The 16,322-nt window shown below is 46.0% G+C and overlaps 2 protein-coding genes across 9 annotated transcripts in view; one reads left to right on the forward strand and one right to left on the reverse strand.

Moving 5' to 3' along the window:
• The window catches only part of BRCA1 (BRCA1 DNA repair associated), a 50,845-nt gene extending 50,129 nt beyond the window's left edge, over nt 1-716 (reverse strand). For all 5 annotated transcript variants that reach the window (XR_012156404.1, XM_073326066.1, XM_073326067.1 and 2 more), the window contains exon 1: nt 550-716. The gene's annotated coding sequence lies outside the window, so the exon portion shown is untranslated. The remainder of the gene's footprint in view (nt 1-549) is intronic.
• A 301-nt stretch (nt 717-1,017) lies between these two features.
• Nucleotides 1,018-16,322, forward strand: part of NBR1 (NBR1 autophagy cargo receptor) — a 28,720-nt gene continuing 13,415 nt past the window's right edge. For 2 of the 4 annotated variants that reach the window (XM_073326072.2, XM_073326074.2), the window contains exons 1-10: nt 1,319-1,436; nt 2,934-3,044; nt 6,360-6,422; nt 7,794-7,812; nt 8,598-8,620; nt 9,433-9,651; nt 11,925-11,999; nt 13,161-13,378; nt 14,417-14,581; nt 15,199-15,405. In XM_073326072.2, coding sequence (XP_073182173.1) covers nt 1,326-1,436; nt 2,934-3,044; nt 6,360-6,422; nt 7,794-7,812; nt 8,598-8,620; nt 9,433-9,651; nt 11,925-11,999; nt 13,161-13,378; nt 14,417-14,581; nt 15,199-15,405 — 1,211 coding nt within the window. In that variant the 5' untranslated portion in view covers nt 1,319-1,325. The other 2 variants (XM_073326075.2, XM_073326076.2) reach the window with 2 other exon arrangements.

Genomic DNA, 16,322 nt, shown 5'->3' on the forward strand with positions numbered 1-16,322 from the left:
GACAGAGCTCTCTCCTGCTCCTACTCACTACACCCCGGGCCCTGTCACGCCATGCCCCTTACCCCCAAACCTTGTCAGCTAGGGGCTTATCCCTCCAGATCATCCCCCACCCTAAACCTTGCCAGAATCAAGCCTACCCCTTGCATCAGCTTGTCCCCTAGCCCCCAGAGGTCCTGCCTTGCACATCTCCCCCAGCTCCTAAGCCTTGCCAGTTTAGGGCCCTACCCCCTGCCCCAGGGCCCTGCCCCACACATGCACCCCCATCCCCAAACGCTGCCTGCGCCCTGTGCCACCCACAAGCCCTGCCAATTAAGGGCCTCCCCTGCCCCAGGCCCTGCCCCACCCATGAGTCCTACCAGTTTGAGGCCTACCCCACACATGCACTCCACGCCCGAGCCCTGCCAGCTTGGGGCCTACCCGTCCCGGCCCATACACTGCCTCTTTCCTTTCCCCCACCCCAGGCGTTACCCCCCGCCCTGCCCACCACCCCACACCCCCCCCCTCCGGCCCTGACACCCTCCCCCACCCCTGCTCCTCTCGCACACTCACTTTCCAAACTTCTCACGCCTCAGTCGCTCCGAAGGCATTTCGCGCCCTTTCCATCACCTAGGAAACCACCGCACCTAAGCAGCCAATCACACGTTTCAGTTCGCGTCACGTGGGGAGAAAAGTTTCTCCTTATTGGCTCCACTACAGCCACATGACTGTTCGCGCACCCGGAAGTGAGGGTCACGTAGGGTAGACGAACAGCAGCTGATTGGCTGTGCTGCCCCATGTGACCTTTGGGCTTGTTTATTCCGTCACGGGCGTAAAGCGAGCTGTGAGGCCTGCCGTTCCAGCAGGCCTGGATTCCCTCACCGAGCGGGGCCATGTTTGGAGCTAGGCCCAGCCTAGGAGGTACATGCCGCCCCAACAAGGACTACGACTCCCAGCATGCACTGCGCAGGCCAGCCCCTCTGGGGAGTGGTGTATGCTGGGAACTGTAGTAGCCAGAGTGAGGCATCCTGGGAGTCGCGGTTCCGGGTGAGGTGGGGAACGTCGGGCGCTGGCCTTTGGGGAGACGACGCTGTGCGTGCCGGGAGTTGCCGTCCTCAGGCGGCTGCATGCCGGCAGCGGCACTTCACCCCGGAAGTGGAGGGTGTCGGAAACCGCTCCGCCCCGGACCCAGCCTCCCGCTCCCGTCTTGTTTATTGTTATGGTCCCCAAAAACGTGGCTCCACCCCTCATGGTGGAGACCAATCAGAAGGAGGAAGGTTGTGAGTGGCAGGCGCGCGGACCAATCGGGCGGCAGTAAACGGTGCGGGGCTAGGTGAGGTGAATCCGCCATGTTAGGAGCCTCTCTCGCGACAGGGAGGAGCGAGCGGCGCCGGGAGCCTCCCCCTGCCCAGGGTCCCGCGGAGCGGTCCCCCGTCCCCGCCGGGAGCGGCCGCAGGCGGGTAAGGACCCCCAGCGGCGGGGCGGCCCGGCCCGGCCCGGCCCCGGGGCAGACCCTTGAACGCCGAGCCGGCTCCCCGACCCGCCGCCCGTGCCCGGGGCGGGTCACGGGCCGCTCTCCCTGCAGGCCCCCGGGCTGTCCGCGCCCCTTGGCTGGCAGCGTCACCCCCGGCCACGTACGTGGCTGTCCGGCCCGGGGTCGGCCCGCGGGCCTCGACTGGCCCCTCGGCCCGGCCAGCTCTGCCCCGTGCCCTGGGCCCGGCCTGACCCTCTGCCCCCCAGCCGCCTCTGTGCCCTCTGCCGAGCCCGTCACCGCTTTCGGCCCCCGGGCGCGGACGGGGCGCTGCGCTCTCGCGTCCTGGCCGCCCGCGGGCCCGCGTGTCCCTCCCCTGGAGTCAGGCCCCCTCTCTGCCTTGTGGGGGTGCCGAGCTCCGGTCGCTGCTGTCCCAGAGACCGCTCAGCTCCTGAAAGCTGGGTTCTGGGCGTCCGGGTTTGAAAGGAGTGGCCTTGGCTTTAAATCCTATCGAGGAGCTGGGCAGCCCTCTCACCGCTGGCATCCGCTGTAGGGCAGCTTCCCCTGGCAATTGGCCTGGGAGCAGACTCCCGGACCGCAGGCGGCCTTGCCTAGTGCTCTAAGCAGGCTCTAGCAGCAATGGGATTAATAAAAAGAACAGGAGGACTTGTGGCACCTTAGACACTAACCAATTTATTAGAGCATACGCTTTCGTGAGCTACAGCTCACTTCATCGGATGCGTTCAGTGGATGAAGTGAGCTGTAGCTCACGAAAGCTTATGCTCAGATAAATCTATTAGTCTCTAAAGTGCCCCAAGAACTCCCGTTCTTTTTGCGAATACAGGCTAACACGGCTGCTACTCTGAAATGGGATTAATGCAAGTTCTGCAAAACCTAGATATTGTTTCCTGCTTCTCACAAATGTATTGACTAAACAACAGAGTGTCAGAAAAACTTGGTTACCTTAAGCACAGAGAAAAGCTGTGTGGACATCGCCTGAAAGGGCAGTGATGCACGCACTCAGCTGTGTGATCGATCAATCAATCATGAATACATCCTAGCCCACTGAGGACTGAGAGAAGGAGTTGCTGCTAGTCACCTGACTCTAGGTTGCAATGTAAATAGTTGTTGGAAGAGGTGTAGCAAATTTCCAGGATTGACATGGAGCCAAGACTCTGTTTGAACTCTCTGTTGGGTGGCCAATTTGTGAAGAGAAATGGCTGAAAATTCGTGTGTCCTTTGTGTGAACAAACCTGTCATTTCTAAAGGCAAAGTATTGTTAATTCCTGGACTAACAAAAGTGCTGCAAGAGTTTCAATTAAGATCACCTCTGTTGTTTTAACCATCTTTGTTCAAACCTTAAATATTAAGGACTAAATTCACAATTCCAGTGAAGTCAGTGGAGTTGCATTCAGTTTCCCCAGAAGAGGATTTGGCCTGAAGTGTCTTAACATATTTTAGGGTAACAGTCTTTCTTTTTCCATAGCCCCACAGCATGGAGCCCCAGGTAAACCTCAGTGTGACTTTTAGAGGTGAGACTCAGAGTTTCCTGGTTTCAGATTCATCAAACACTACCTGGGCTGATGTGGAAGCCATGGTGAGTTTTGGAATTGTATTGATGGATCCTGTATACTAAACTTTTATAGAAATCTAGGAATTAAAGAACTTTTATTTTTAATATAGGCAATTGTATTTCTTTTGAGAAAAGCAAATTAAAGGGAATGTTAAAATAGATCAGTGGTTCCCAAGTTTGTTCCACCGCTTGTGCAAGGAAAGCCCCTGCCGGGCCGGTTTGTTTACTTGCCAAGTCCGCAGGTTCGGCCGATCGCAGCTCACAGTGGCCGCAGTTCACTGCTCCAGGCCAAAGGGAGCCGCTGGAAGCGGCGCAGGCTAAGGGACATACTGGCTGCCGCTTCCAGCAGCTCCCTTTTGGCCTGGAGCAGCGAACCGTGGGCGATCAGCTGAACCTGCTGATGCGGCAGGTAAACAAACCGGCCTGGCAGGGGCTTTCCCCGCACAAGTAGCGGAACAAGTTTGGGAACCACTGAAATAGATAATTGCCACTGTGAAGAAGTTCTTAAAGTTCGTTTTATTGATGCAGTTAAACACAGGGTCCTCTAAATTTCATTAAGCTATTAGCTATGTCTATGCTACATATTTCTGCCAGCGTAGCTGTGTTGGTCAGGGGTGCGAAGAGAAGCATCTCTGGTCAACGTAGCTGTGCCCATAGAAGCCCCTAGCGTAGATGCAGTTATACTGGCAAAACTGCACATTTACTGGTGTATTTTGTTTTCTTTAGTGGTGGCAGTATGGTAAAAGTGCAGCTTTGCTGCTATAAACTGCATCCACACTAGGAGCACATGGCTGATACAGTGTAGACGTGGCCTTAGTAAACTTAATCTAAAACTCAGGTTGCCTTGAATACTAATCCAATTTGGTTATGTTATTTGAAAATCATAGTGAAGTTCTTATGTTTGATTAATCGGTGAAAACTTTTAAAATGAAGCTTCTCTCCCTTTCCTTTTCAGCTTTAGGAGTCATAATCATGCTATCATCTGTTTTTTGTCTCTTCATCTCTCTAAATCTCACCCCCTTTTATCATTGATTGTGTTTTCTAAAATTGGTTGCAACTGGCTAGTTTTGGGGTGAAATTATATTTTATTGTGAAAGTTGGAATCTTTCATTTGGCTTGTCTGAAAGTAAGAGGTAATGTCTCCATATCCTGTTCTTTTCCACAGCACTAACAGTTACTAAGGATTCAAATTTAGGCATTTTCTACTATCAAATGCACTGTCTTGTCCTCAACTTCTTAATTCTCTTCCCTACCAAAATAGACATAAGGAAATAATGTACCTTAATAAGAAAAGGAGTACTTGGGGCACCTTAGTTTCCACGGTATGCATCCGAGGAAGTGAGCTGTAGCTCACGAAAGCTCATGCTCAAATAAATTGGTTAGTCTCTAAGGTGCCACAAGTACTCCTTTTCTTTTTGCGACTACAGACTAACACGGCTGTTACTCTGAAATGTACCTTAATGGTTCTCTGCCTTGGCTCTGACTGGTTCTCCTGAAACTTGATCTTTGTTCTGAGGTGCAGTGGAAATGCTGACATGAGTTATCAGCTTCTTGTTATGTTAGTGCTCTTTTATGGACTGGTTTACCTTTTGGACGCAAGTGCTTATCTTGCATATAAGCTGTGTGTGTGGACTCTCACAATCACTTGTACCAATCTGTATATCATATACGTTAGGTGACTGGTCACTGAAAAGTGTTAGCTTGGATTTGCATTTCCAACATTTTATAGTTAAATGCTTTCACTGGCATAGCTGTCTGGGAGAGTTCACAATTCCATTAGCCATAGCAGAAATAATGCACCAAATTCTTTTCCACCTGCAATAACTTCCCATCTTTTTCCTTTTTGATTTGTTTATGTTCTTCTTGACATAATGGGCAGTTATCCGCTTACATCTCTACTTTCAATCACTATATAAGACTTGGCTATGATCTTTGAATGGTGCATCTTGGGAGAGGGCCCTGCTTCACAGCTCTCACTCATCCTTGTATTCAGGAACTAAACAGCTCTAACTCCCTTGAGAGCTGCACTGTAATACTCTGGGAGGAGTTGTAGTTCAGATTCAGAATACTTTATTGGCATGACAAGCTATTCCGATGTTTCTAAAGGGAAGGAAAGGACAGGACCATCAGGTCTGTACTCCCATCTCCTACTCACACCGGGAGTGAGGGACATGAGTCAATTTGCAGTGCTTCCTATAGCTCCACTGAGATACTTGAGTGCTGGGGCAGATGCTCCAAAACATTCAGTATTGCAGCCTCTCAACGGGGAGCTTTGCAGATAATTTATTGATAAAATGGCAATGATAAACCTGCAGAGAGGGATTCTATTAGGAGTGCTGAGACCACTGTTCAAAGGTACTGATTCTGGGGTATATTCTTGAGGACAACTGCATTTATTGGCCTGATCCGCTACACTGATTGTAGTTATTTCACTGGAGAGTTGCTCAAGTTCTCAGGAAACTACAGTATAAGAAACTCAGCTTTCATGTGTCTTCCGTCCCCACTGGTTGTCTCTACTAGGTTCAGAATTGCAGAAAACTGGCCCATATGTAATTATTCCTCATGTCAAGTAGAGAGATTTGAATCTGCTACGGGAAAGAAAAGGATTGTTTACTTATTTAAATTTCATAATTTTGGAAACATACATGGACCTCAAAGACTTATCGCAATAAGAAGCATCTGCCTGTGTTTATGGCTCATTTGGAGCCATTCAAGGTCTTCTGCTAATGCAAAATACAGAATGGCTGCATGGAACCATTTTCTTGAATCTGAAACACTTGAAATTAGAGATTCTGTGTGGTCCCACAGAGCAGAGTATCAGGTAGTGGGTAATGCAAGAGTAAGGTACTTTACTCTGAGTGCTTATGTGGCTTCAGTATCTGGAAACCCAAGGGGACAAGTAAAGCAGGTATGTCAAATAAAGGCTCTTCAGGAGTAAACTGTCTCCTGATTGCTTGTTTGTGTAAAAGTGCAGGTGCTTAAAAATAGTTTGCCTCAGCCTTTCTTTACTGCAGGGTGTTTACACAGAATAGGACCATTAACCTTGTGTAAATCCTGTTTCAGTGGAAAGGTTGCTGAATGAAGCTTGGGTTAGGTGCATATTAACTAACGAAGAAGGGATCAAAGGGGAGTATTGCCCTTGGTCATGATGGGTATTTAAATTGTGTAAGGCCTAGAGAGGGATGTAATTTGACTGCAGAAAAATGGATTTCATAAAACTTGATTGATCTCAAATGAGAGACAATGGGAGGGGAGAGTTTAACAGTCTCCCCTATTAATAACTATGACTAACTGAGAATGACCATGTTCCTGTCTCACTCTTTGTAATTTTACTTGCAGGTGAAAGTTTCATTTGATCTAAGCAACATTCAGATCAAATACATGGATGACGATAATGATGAGGTACTTATGTTAGTGATTCCTGTTGTGTCCCCGTCCCCCCAATCCATCTCTCCCCTCCCCCCCGGAAACATTAGTGTGAGGCCAGTAAGTTGATGGTTTGTAGCTGCTAGACAGGTCAGAGTTAATTCCTTTTGGAACTCTGCAGCTCCACATGGAGGATTCACTTTGCTGGTTTCCCCTCTTGTAAAATGAGATGTTCCTGTTTAAAAAAAAAAAAAAAATGGAAAAATGCAGTCCTGCTGCCATCTCCCATGGCCTAGTGAAAACCTATAGTAGTTCCATGCTGTTATGTGGGAGGGATGTTCCTGTTCCTGGAGACTCACAGGGTTGTAGCTACTTGTGTTGTCAGCCACTGCAAAGCCCTAGCTCCTTAGTCCATGCCCTTTCTCATGGAAAATTTAGGCTTATTTCTATGACGTGAAGCATTCAAATTCTTTGCATGTCTTATTCAAACTCCATGATCTCTGTGAAGTGATGCTTCCCTTCTGAGTGAGTAAATTGCCTATTTGTAATTATTGTTTTTGGGTAACTAGCTGCATAGCATAACCTGACCCACTCACTGCCTCTCAATATATAGTTAGAGATCACAGTAAAACTCTCAGAAAGCTCCTGAACACTACCCCTGTTGGATAGCTCACAGCTGCTCTTGTATGCTGGGAGAAAAGCAAACACTTCTGGAAGCTTTGAGGAAAGCCCTTTTTGGTACTTTAACAAACAGATCAGTATTGTGTTGTCTCCAGAAAAAGATTACAGGAATGGAGTCTCCCTTTATCATTTAAGGCACACCTATGAAGACTAGGTGCTCTCTTGTTAAACTTCATTCCAAAATGCTAACTGATGACTCATTGCCCAGGATCTTCAGAATCAACAGTCTGTAGTGATGAAATAGGATCTATTTTATGCAACGGATTAATAACTTTTCTGTGCACACTTACTAATCGGGCAAACTGTAGGAGATGGGGCTGGCTTGTGTCTAATTCAGTTGAGCATTACACCGTGAAAGGTAATAGGTTTCTGTCAATGGCCCAAAGACACGGATGGAATCTTCTCCAACTTGCTTCTCGTAGACAGGATTGTGTTTGTGTTCTAGTAGTGCCTCGAGGCCTCAGCTGGGGATTGGTATACAAATCTAGTAGAAAGACCCAAAGAGCATACAATCTATGTTAATAACAAGATGCAGCTGGATGAAATAACACCTGGGTGGAGATTGAGAATGAGGTAACAGAAGTAAGACCGTGTTTCTGAAATTCTGAATAAGAGAATTTTATTTGAAAATAAATTTTCAAATGTAGTTGTTGGAACATATGGGGAGTAATAATAGGAAATATTAATGACATGATGGCTTTTGCTCACTATTATTTCTCTTCACAGGTCTCTATCAATAGCGAAGGTAAGGTATTACTTTGCTTTTCATACTTGGTTTATTATTTTTAGTAAAGTAATAGCTCTGCTTAAGTTTCTGGGGAAATGTGGTACTGCTAGGCCGTGCCAATTCAGGGCATCTCAGTGGTGAAGAGGGAGGGTCTGGGCTTCTGAAAATCTATAGCACTGCTAGTCTTAAGACTCCCCTTTTAACCATCCTTCTGGTGTCTCCCTGACTTATTAACTTTGCTGGAAGCTATGTAGAGAGATGGTTTTTAAATTGTTAAAAGGCTTGTGGAGTGTTGGCTAGTTCTGTTGCTCTCATGGAATTGTCCTGCTTTTGTTCTGTGTGAGTGGCATCTGATCATTCCTCCCCCTAAAGTTCCCTGGATGGGGAATCCATGCTTGGGTGCTGGTTGCTGGCTTTATCATGTTCCTTGCTCAAGCTCTTCACAAATGAAGGGCTGTTTGGTCCATCAAGGCTGCTGATGTCATGAATTTCTACCTGGGTAGGTCCTGACGCTCAGGTCTTCTGCGGAGTTCTAAGGGTTTTTTGGTGATCCATTGGCTGGTTGTATGGGAATTATGAGAAATGAGTAGAAATGAAGGGAGAAATTTTACATTGCCAGATTGCAGATGCATATACCGTCTTTTGTGCTACTTTGTAAATTGCAGAAGGCCCTTTAAATGCTATCGTGTCCCTGAGGAAGAGCAACCACTTCCTGACACAGGAACCCAAATAGCACATGCTAAATGCCCCATGTTATGTCTAGGACATGGAAGTATTCACGCATTTCTTCTTTTTTCTTTTAGAGGAATATGAAGAAGCTCTGAAGGTAACTGGTCCCTGTAACGTTTTCTGATATCTTAAAAAATCTCTATATTTGAAATCCACATAGTGCTGGATTTTTCTCAGGCTATCTGGCATGTGGGGAATCAGAACAACCTGGTTGTAAAGTTTTCTAGTTTTAGATGCTAGTTTGAAGACTTTATTAGAATAGTTCTTCCAGGCCAAAATATTGTTACACTGACTTCCCAAATGTTTCCCGTCTTAAAAAACAAAACAATATTCAGAGAATGCAAAAGAGACTCCGACGCATGGTCTTCCAGGCTCTTAAAGGCCTTACCACATACAAGCTCCAGTCCTGCATTCCTGAGTAATGTAAACTACAGTGGTGATGAGCTCAGCTGCTGAATCTAAGGTTAATTTGTCAGAGCAGCTGTAAACAGTAAACCACTTGCTGTGTAACTAGCACAAGAAAAATCCTTTCATCACTTGGTTCAATTTTGAATTTCTGTTCTGGAAATAATGTTTAAATATTCAAGAACAAAAGAACTGTGAAGTAATCTCCTGACTGCTCCAGGGCTAAAGTTCTTCCTAGTCATCCTGTTTATCAGGTCAGATAAACTGCTCTGTTGTGGATTTAGCAAAACCTACAGAAGCTCTGTCTGCTTTCCGTTCCATTTATATTATGACTTTCTAATTATTTTATTTGGTAATAGAGACCAGCTGACTGTAGTCTGGCATGTCACTTGCTTTTTTGGCTTTTCTGTCATACCATTGTAGTATGTTTCTGTAGGAAAACTTGCTTGTTGCTTGTGAAATGGCAAGAATGGAAAGTGTATGTATCACGCACTGTTCACTTAGATTGCAGTTACACAAGGAAATCAGCTCCAAATGAAAGTGTATCAAGTAAACTCCCTTCCAAGTGAAACTTCGCATTCCTGTTCCACGCAAGTCTGTGAAAAAGCTGGGTTAGAAAAACTATCCATTCCCAAAGATGGAAAGAGACCTCTCTCACACTATTCCATGCTTGCTCAGGCCTTAGGGCAGGACTTAAAGGCTGAAAGGGAAACCACAGCACAGGTAGGATACAAAGCTGTATTGTTCAAAACAAATGATTTTGAAATGTTTCACTTGATAGCCTATTATTGCAGGCTGGTAGTCATCTACCTGTACATGAGATGGAGGCTTGAGTCAAAATTTTGCCCCTCAGTCACACTTGTTCAAACCCACTGAAATCAGTAAAGTTGATTGGATGCAACTGAGGAGGGATTTTTTTTTTGGTCCGATATTAGGATGAAGGAATCCTTAATGTCGAGGACGGGGTCTTAAACATTAGAAGAGGTGCGATTGTTAGATTCCTAAAGCCTTGATTCCCTCTGTAATTCTCAGCTACAAACTAGCGGCTCTCAAGTAATTTTCTCTAGCTTTCAGTGTGTAATTTTGCAGCTAATGCTAATAATGGAGGAAGCTTTCAGTAAACTTTTATCAGAGGGGTAGCCGTGTTAGTCTGGATCTGTAAAAGCGCCAAAGAGTCCTGTGGCACCTTATAGACTAACCGACTTATTGGAGCATTGGTATTCACCCACGAAAGCTTATGCTCCAATACGTCGGTTAGTCTATAAGGTGCCACAGGACTCTTTGCCAGTAAACTTCTAGTGTATGCAGACAGTGGCTTGCTTACGAGGCTTCCAGTGGTCTTCTAGGAGACTGAGCCCTGGTCTACACTAGGACTTTAGGTCAAATTTAGCAGCGTTAAATCGATGTAAACCTACACCCGTCCACACGATGAAGCCCTTTATTTCGACTTAAAGGGCTCTTAAAATCGATTTCCTTACTCCACCCCTGACAAGTGGATAAGCGCTTAAATTGGCCTTGCCGGGTCGAATTTGGGGTACTGTGGGCACAATTCGACGGTATTGGCCTCTGGGAGCTATCCCAGAGTGCTCCATTGTGACTGCTCTGGACAGCACTCTCAACTCAGATGCACAATTGTCTGCCGTTGCTCTGACACAGGGAGGGGCGACTGACGACATGGCTTACAGGGTTGGCTTACAGGGAGTTAAAATCAACAAAGGGGGTGGCTTTACATCAAGGAGTATTTCAGGCAGGGCTTCACGGAGGGTTCCAATAAGAAATAGTGCACCTAAGTTATTGTTCCTATTGGAACAAGCAGGTTGGTCTGGCCTCTGATACATGGCTAGATTTACCTCGCTGCACCTTCTCTGTGAGTGACTGCAGTGTGACCTAGAGGAATGAGCCCCCTAGGCGGGGGGGGGGGGTTTGCAAATGAGTACAAAACAAATCTGGTCTATTTCTTGTTTTGATACACTCCATCTATCTCTTACATCTTTGGCAGCAGACAGTGCAGAAGGACTGCATGCCATCCACATCTCATGGCTGCTCGGCAGAAGATGGTACAATAGGACTGCTAGCCATCCTCATCTCTTGCCTGCCTGGCAGAAGATGGTACAAGAGGACTGCTAGCAATCCGTATTGCCTGCCTGCTCACCATGAGATGGTTCAATAGGACTGACTGCAGGACTAAAGAGAATGAACTGATCAAGTCACTCCAAATTTAGTCCCTGCGCCCATGTCTGCCCAGGTACTCCTGATCGACCTCACAGAGGCGACCAGGAGCACCTCGGACATGACGATGATGACTACCAGTCCTACTGTACCGTCTGCTGGCATAAGGCAATGGGTTGCTGCTGCTGTGTAGCAATGCAGTACCACGTCTGCCAGCACCCAGGAGACATATGGTGACGGTGAGCTGAGCGGGCTCCATGCTTGCCGTGGTATGGCTTCTGCACGGGTAACCCAGGAAGAAAGGCGCAAAACGATTGTCTGCCCTTTCTTGCACGGAGGGAGGGAAGGGGGACCTGACAACATGTACCCAGAACCACCCGCGACAATGTTTTAGCCCCATCAGGCATTGGGATCTCAACCCAGAATTTCAATGGACAGCGGAGACTGCGGGAACTGTGGGATAGCTACCCACAGTGCAACACTCCAGAAGTCGACGCTTGCCTCGGTACTGTTGAAGCACTCCGAGTTAATGCACTTAATGCACTTAGAGCATTTACTGTGGGGACTCACACACTCGAATACATAAAACCGACTTCTATAAATTCGACCTAATTTCGTAGTGTAGACATACCATAAACAGAGTTTCAGGGTGAAAGGTGTTTGAGGGGAATATGTTCTGAACTCTCCTGGCTGTTCATGGGGCTGGGGGGGAAGGGGAAAGGAATGTATTTGGAGTTGGGGTTTTTGCTGCTTAATCCCAAATTGATAGGAGATACATACAAGGAAATTATGTATTTAAGGTTTGCAATTTATTTTTGGCTCTACAGCAAAAGGTAAATCGCAACGAAGCTGAAGGAACCAATGAAAAGCCTCCAGAGTGGTTTACTAGCTACTTGGAATCAGTAAGTGTTTCCCTGGATCTTTGTCCTCTCAAAGGTTTATGTGAGACACTGTGGGGGATGCGGGGAGGATTTTGTTTCTTACAAGTATAGGTCTGGTTAATCTGGTTTCCTTAAAGCAGATGGCACTTGGCTTCTAAATATCAAGAAACCACTACAATTCTGTAATGTAGCTGTTGCCTAAGATATGGTCCACGCTGAAAGTTACAACTGCTCTATCCCTTGTCAAAGCTGGATTGTTCCTTGTTGAACATTTACAAATGTTTTCCAATCTGATTTTAAATAATCTTAGCTTTGACAAGGGTTGGAGTAGTTTAGGGATTCTCACTTTCCATTGGGAGACTGCCACAGTAGAATCCATGTTGCATTCCACACAGCCCTTAGGATCTCATGCTAGTCATTGTCCGGAAGAACTTGCATATAATATGGTGTCACTCTTAGAATGTCCTGTTTGACCAGTTCAACAGGTGTATCCCTCAGGGCTTCTTAAGACTTTGAACCACAACATAAACAGAACAATTAAGAGAGGCTAGGCCACTAAAGGTAACGCTTCCTAGGAGACCAGTGAGTAGAACATATAGACTGTTAACATGGATATTAATGTTGTTGTCGATCAGCTCCTTAATACACAAGCTCACAGGAGAGATAACTAGCCAGGAATAATCAGCTACTTCCTTCCTGAACTAATCCAAGTAATAATGATCCCTGTAATAATAGCACCACAAACTAAGCAGCCGCTTATTTATGAGGTAAGTAAAGATTCAGACTTTTAGGGATCTTCTAAAAATGAAGGCTGAAGACCTGCTTGCTGTCTGGGAAGATCCATGCAAACCCTGAGTTTAAGGGAAAATTCTAGACTTACCTAACTCCCAGAGTTACCTGACCTGCCTAGGAAGCTGTGCCATAGAGTCAGTATTTAGAATCTTCTGTTAGCTTTTCTGCTACAAACTTGATTCGTTAAAATAAGTGGTTTGGTATTTTGTAAAAAGCCAACTGGCTCTCTGAGGATGATACTCCACTGATTTCAGCCTGGAAGATGCCAAGAGAGGAAAAGGAATTAACAATGAACTTTTTGTCTTAAAAATTGGGGATATTGGGACTATGTGGACCAAAACCTAAAGTTGTCCAGGCAGGTGCCATTGGTGACCACCTTCTTTTCCTCAGTTTAGGGAACGAGTAGTTAAAGAAACTGTTGAGAAACTTGAGCAAAAACTAAGTGAGACGCTCATCCTTCATCATCGGCCCCCAGACTCATCCAGCAGCTCCACCGTAACACCACATCCCGCTCCAGAGACCCAGTCGACACAAGGCAGCCAGTGTGACTGGCTAATCTCCTGCAGCAACTGCCACACCCGGATTGTGGGGATCCGCTACCAGTGCAGGTACAGTCTGATGGCATCTGCTTGTTCAGAAGAGTGACACATCCATGTTGCATGCCTGTGCTTTATAGGATGAGAAATTGTTGGAACTTGGAAAAACCTCAAAAGTTTGAATCCACAAGGTGTGATCCTGGTCTCAGATGCCCCGTGTCCATTGCTGCATGTCTTGCATAATCAGCAACTGTTCCAGTACATGTGCTTTTGGTGATCTGGCAACTTTCCCAGTGGCATACGGGCCTAGATCGGAGATCATGAGGTCTTTCGTACATCGTTCTCTTGTGGGCCGTGATTGGTTACTCGGCTGGTGCACCTTTTTTTTTCTCCTCTTCTTTTCCATCGCCACATGAGAATTCCAAGCCCTGAACCCTGCATTACAAATACATTTATAAGGATCATACTGATGGGTATCTAAGTGCTGTGCGATAACACACATCCCATAAAAAGGGGCAGCTGCCCTTTGAGTTCCTGTACAAATAAATACTTGGTTCTTTTATGGCCTAAATAGCAACTGTAGCAATTGACATAGTTCAATCTGATGTATATTTCCTCTGTCACTCAGAGCATACAGATTGAGATACTTCCACTGATTTCATTTCATCAGTACATCTGCTTTACAGCCCTGGGAGGCTGCTAAGAGCTCTGGTGTCCTGTCCCCTACACTGTATCATCCACTGTACTGCAGTATATTTTACAGAGAATTTTGCTTAGTCTTTCTTACCCTCTGTCGCAAAACAATCTGCAGTCAGTCACTCATAAGTTGAGTAAGGCATGTCTTAAGATGTGACACTAAAGAGGAAATGACTCAATGTCTTGGATGGGGTTGGCTTGGAAAGAATGTTCCCGATAGAGGTGGCTGCACAAATGATGGATCCGACCCCTGCTCCACACAAGTAGTCTTGCCTAATATGCAGAGGTTCTGATACAGTGATTTGCTGCTTTAGGGAGATGGGGGTGTTGCCCGTATGAGGGTGCGCGCGCGCGCACACACCCCACTCCTTTATTTACTTTTAAGTAACCTGCTTGCCTTTACTTCCTTTGCAGTGTGTGCCCAGCCTACAGTATCTGTGAATCGTGTGAGGCGGGGACGTATGCACATGATCCTAATCATGTCTTGTTGAAGTTGCGGAGACCTGTTCTATGTGTCTCTGAGACCTACAGCGTTGGGCAGTTCTCCCCTCGTCTCCCTGCTACTCTGGAGCAAGTTAGGTAAATGCATAGCTGCCTCAGTTACACGGCAATGTTCTTCTGGTCTGCAGGAGGCAGTTTGAAAACGCCTATATTTGCAGTTTTGTTTAGGTTTTTATGACTTCAGATATAGAAGAAAGCAAGAAGTGGAAACTGGCATATGCATCATTTCCAGAATATGGAGTAGATGACTAAGCAGAGTAGCATATGTCTGTGCCACATTAAATCCAAGACTGTCCTAGACTCTTCAGCAAGAAGGCGGAAGAGATAGTTAGTTAGGCAGAGGTTTTTTTCTCCTTTCTTGTCTCATAGCTGGGTTCTACAGCACCTAACGAGTTCAGTACGTCCCTGTGATGCCACATACGTTAATGTGACTTCCATGAGTTAGCTCTTCCATCAGTGCCACATTGAATATCTTCACCAGCTACTCTTCAGGATTTGTTGCAGATTTCCATTCTTTGGGAAATGTGCCCTTCAGAAGATGTCACTGGGATATTGCTCGTAGAAGCCTGAGGCTTTTCATTTAGTGTTCCATGAAACATTCCTGGCAGAACTAGAATTTGTGTTGTTGATGGAAGCTGAACTCCAGTTCGGTAGCTAAGTGTATGTTGTACAGAGCTGGATGTCTTTATTCACAGGCTCCAGAAACAGATGGACAAAAGATTTTTGAAGGCAGAAAAGCAAAGATTACGAGCGGAGAAGAAACAGCGCAAGGCTGAAGTCCGAGAGCTTAAAAAGCAGCTCAAGCTGCACAGGAAGATTCACCTGTGGAACTCTGTCCATGCGCTGGAGATCACCGGCTCACCCACTATCAAACCAGAGAGCCTGCAACCCAGTGCCATCATGTAAGGAATGCTGGGAGCCAGAGCAGTGCTTCGTGCATAGCTGTGTTATTTCTTGATCCTGTGATGCGACGAGGTTAAAATGTCATCTAGAATTTTATGAAATAATGAAAGGCTAAATCCTGGAGACTCTCACCGATGGCAGAGAGATTCCATGAGAGCTTTGCCCTAGTGAGGACTGCAAAGTTTGATGCTGTTTGTTAAAATCCTATCCCTTACCAAAAATCTGAAAACAGGTGTATATGGAGCATAAGATGGGCATCTTGTGTGCGTTGGGAGAGCATGAGGGGTGTAAATTTGAGGTGGAATGACAAGGAGGGAGGGCAACATAAATTGAAGTTGACTTGGTGCCTCATTTGAACAGACTGCATTTTTTATTGTCTTCCTGACGGGCTCCTTTTGGAATCTAGTCTGTGCTCCATGTGCACAGGTTTTGCACAAGACCATGCTGAGGTAAGAGTGGAGGCTATAGCACCCTGTTGTCTCATTAGATGGGGGTCTTCCAAGTGGAGAAGTCTGCTTGAGTTTTTCAATCATTCTACTTTATGCATGTACAGATTTAAAACATGTAATATCTCTGGTTTCTCATTCCTTTAAAATCATTGGAGTGTATATTTTCCCTTTATACATGTCTGAATCCAATTAACATTAGTTGGAGCTACTTTAAACTCTCCATGAGTATAGTAGATCCAGTTGTTACCTATTTACTAAATAGGAAATATTTCCACTTCTTTTAAAGGACACTAATTTGAAATGTAGTGCAGGACCTGTGTTTAAATTGACATGTCCCTAAGCCTTCTGTCAAGTTTTTTTGTGGGTTGGTCGGGGGGAACATTTAAACCCATCTATTGCAGAGAATCCTTACAGGGGAAATGATGAGGCTGACCAGATACTAGTGTTCTGATTCAACAGAGCATTTC

Source organism: Lepidochelys kempii, chromosome 27 (assembly GCF_965140285.1).
Source record: "Lepidochelys kempii isolate rLepKem1 chromosome 27, rLepKem1.hap1, whole genome shotgun sequence".
NCBI lineage: Eukaryota > Metazoa > Chordata > Testudines > Cheloniidae > Lepidochelys > Lepidochelys kempii.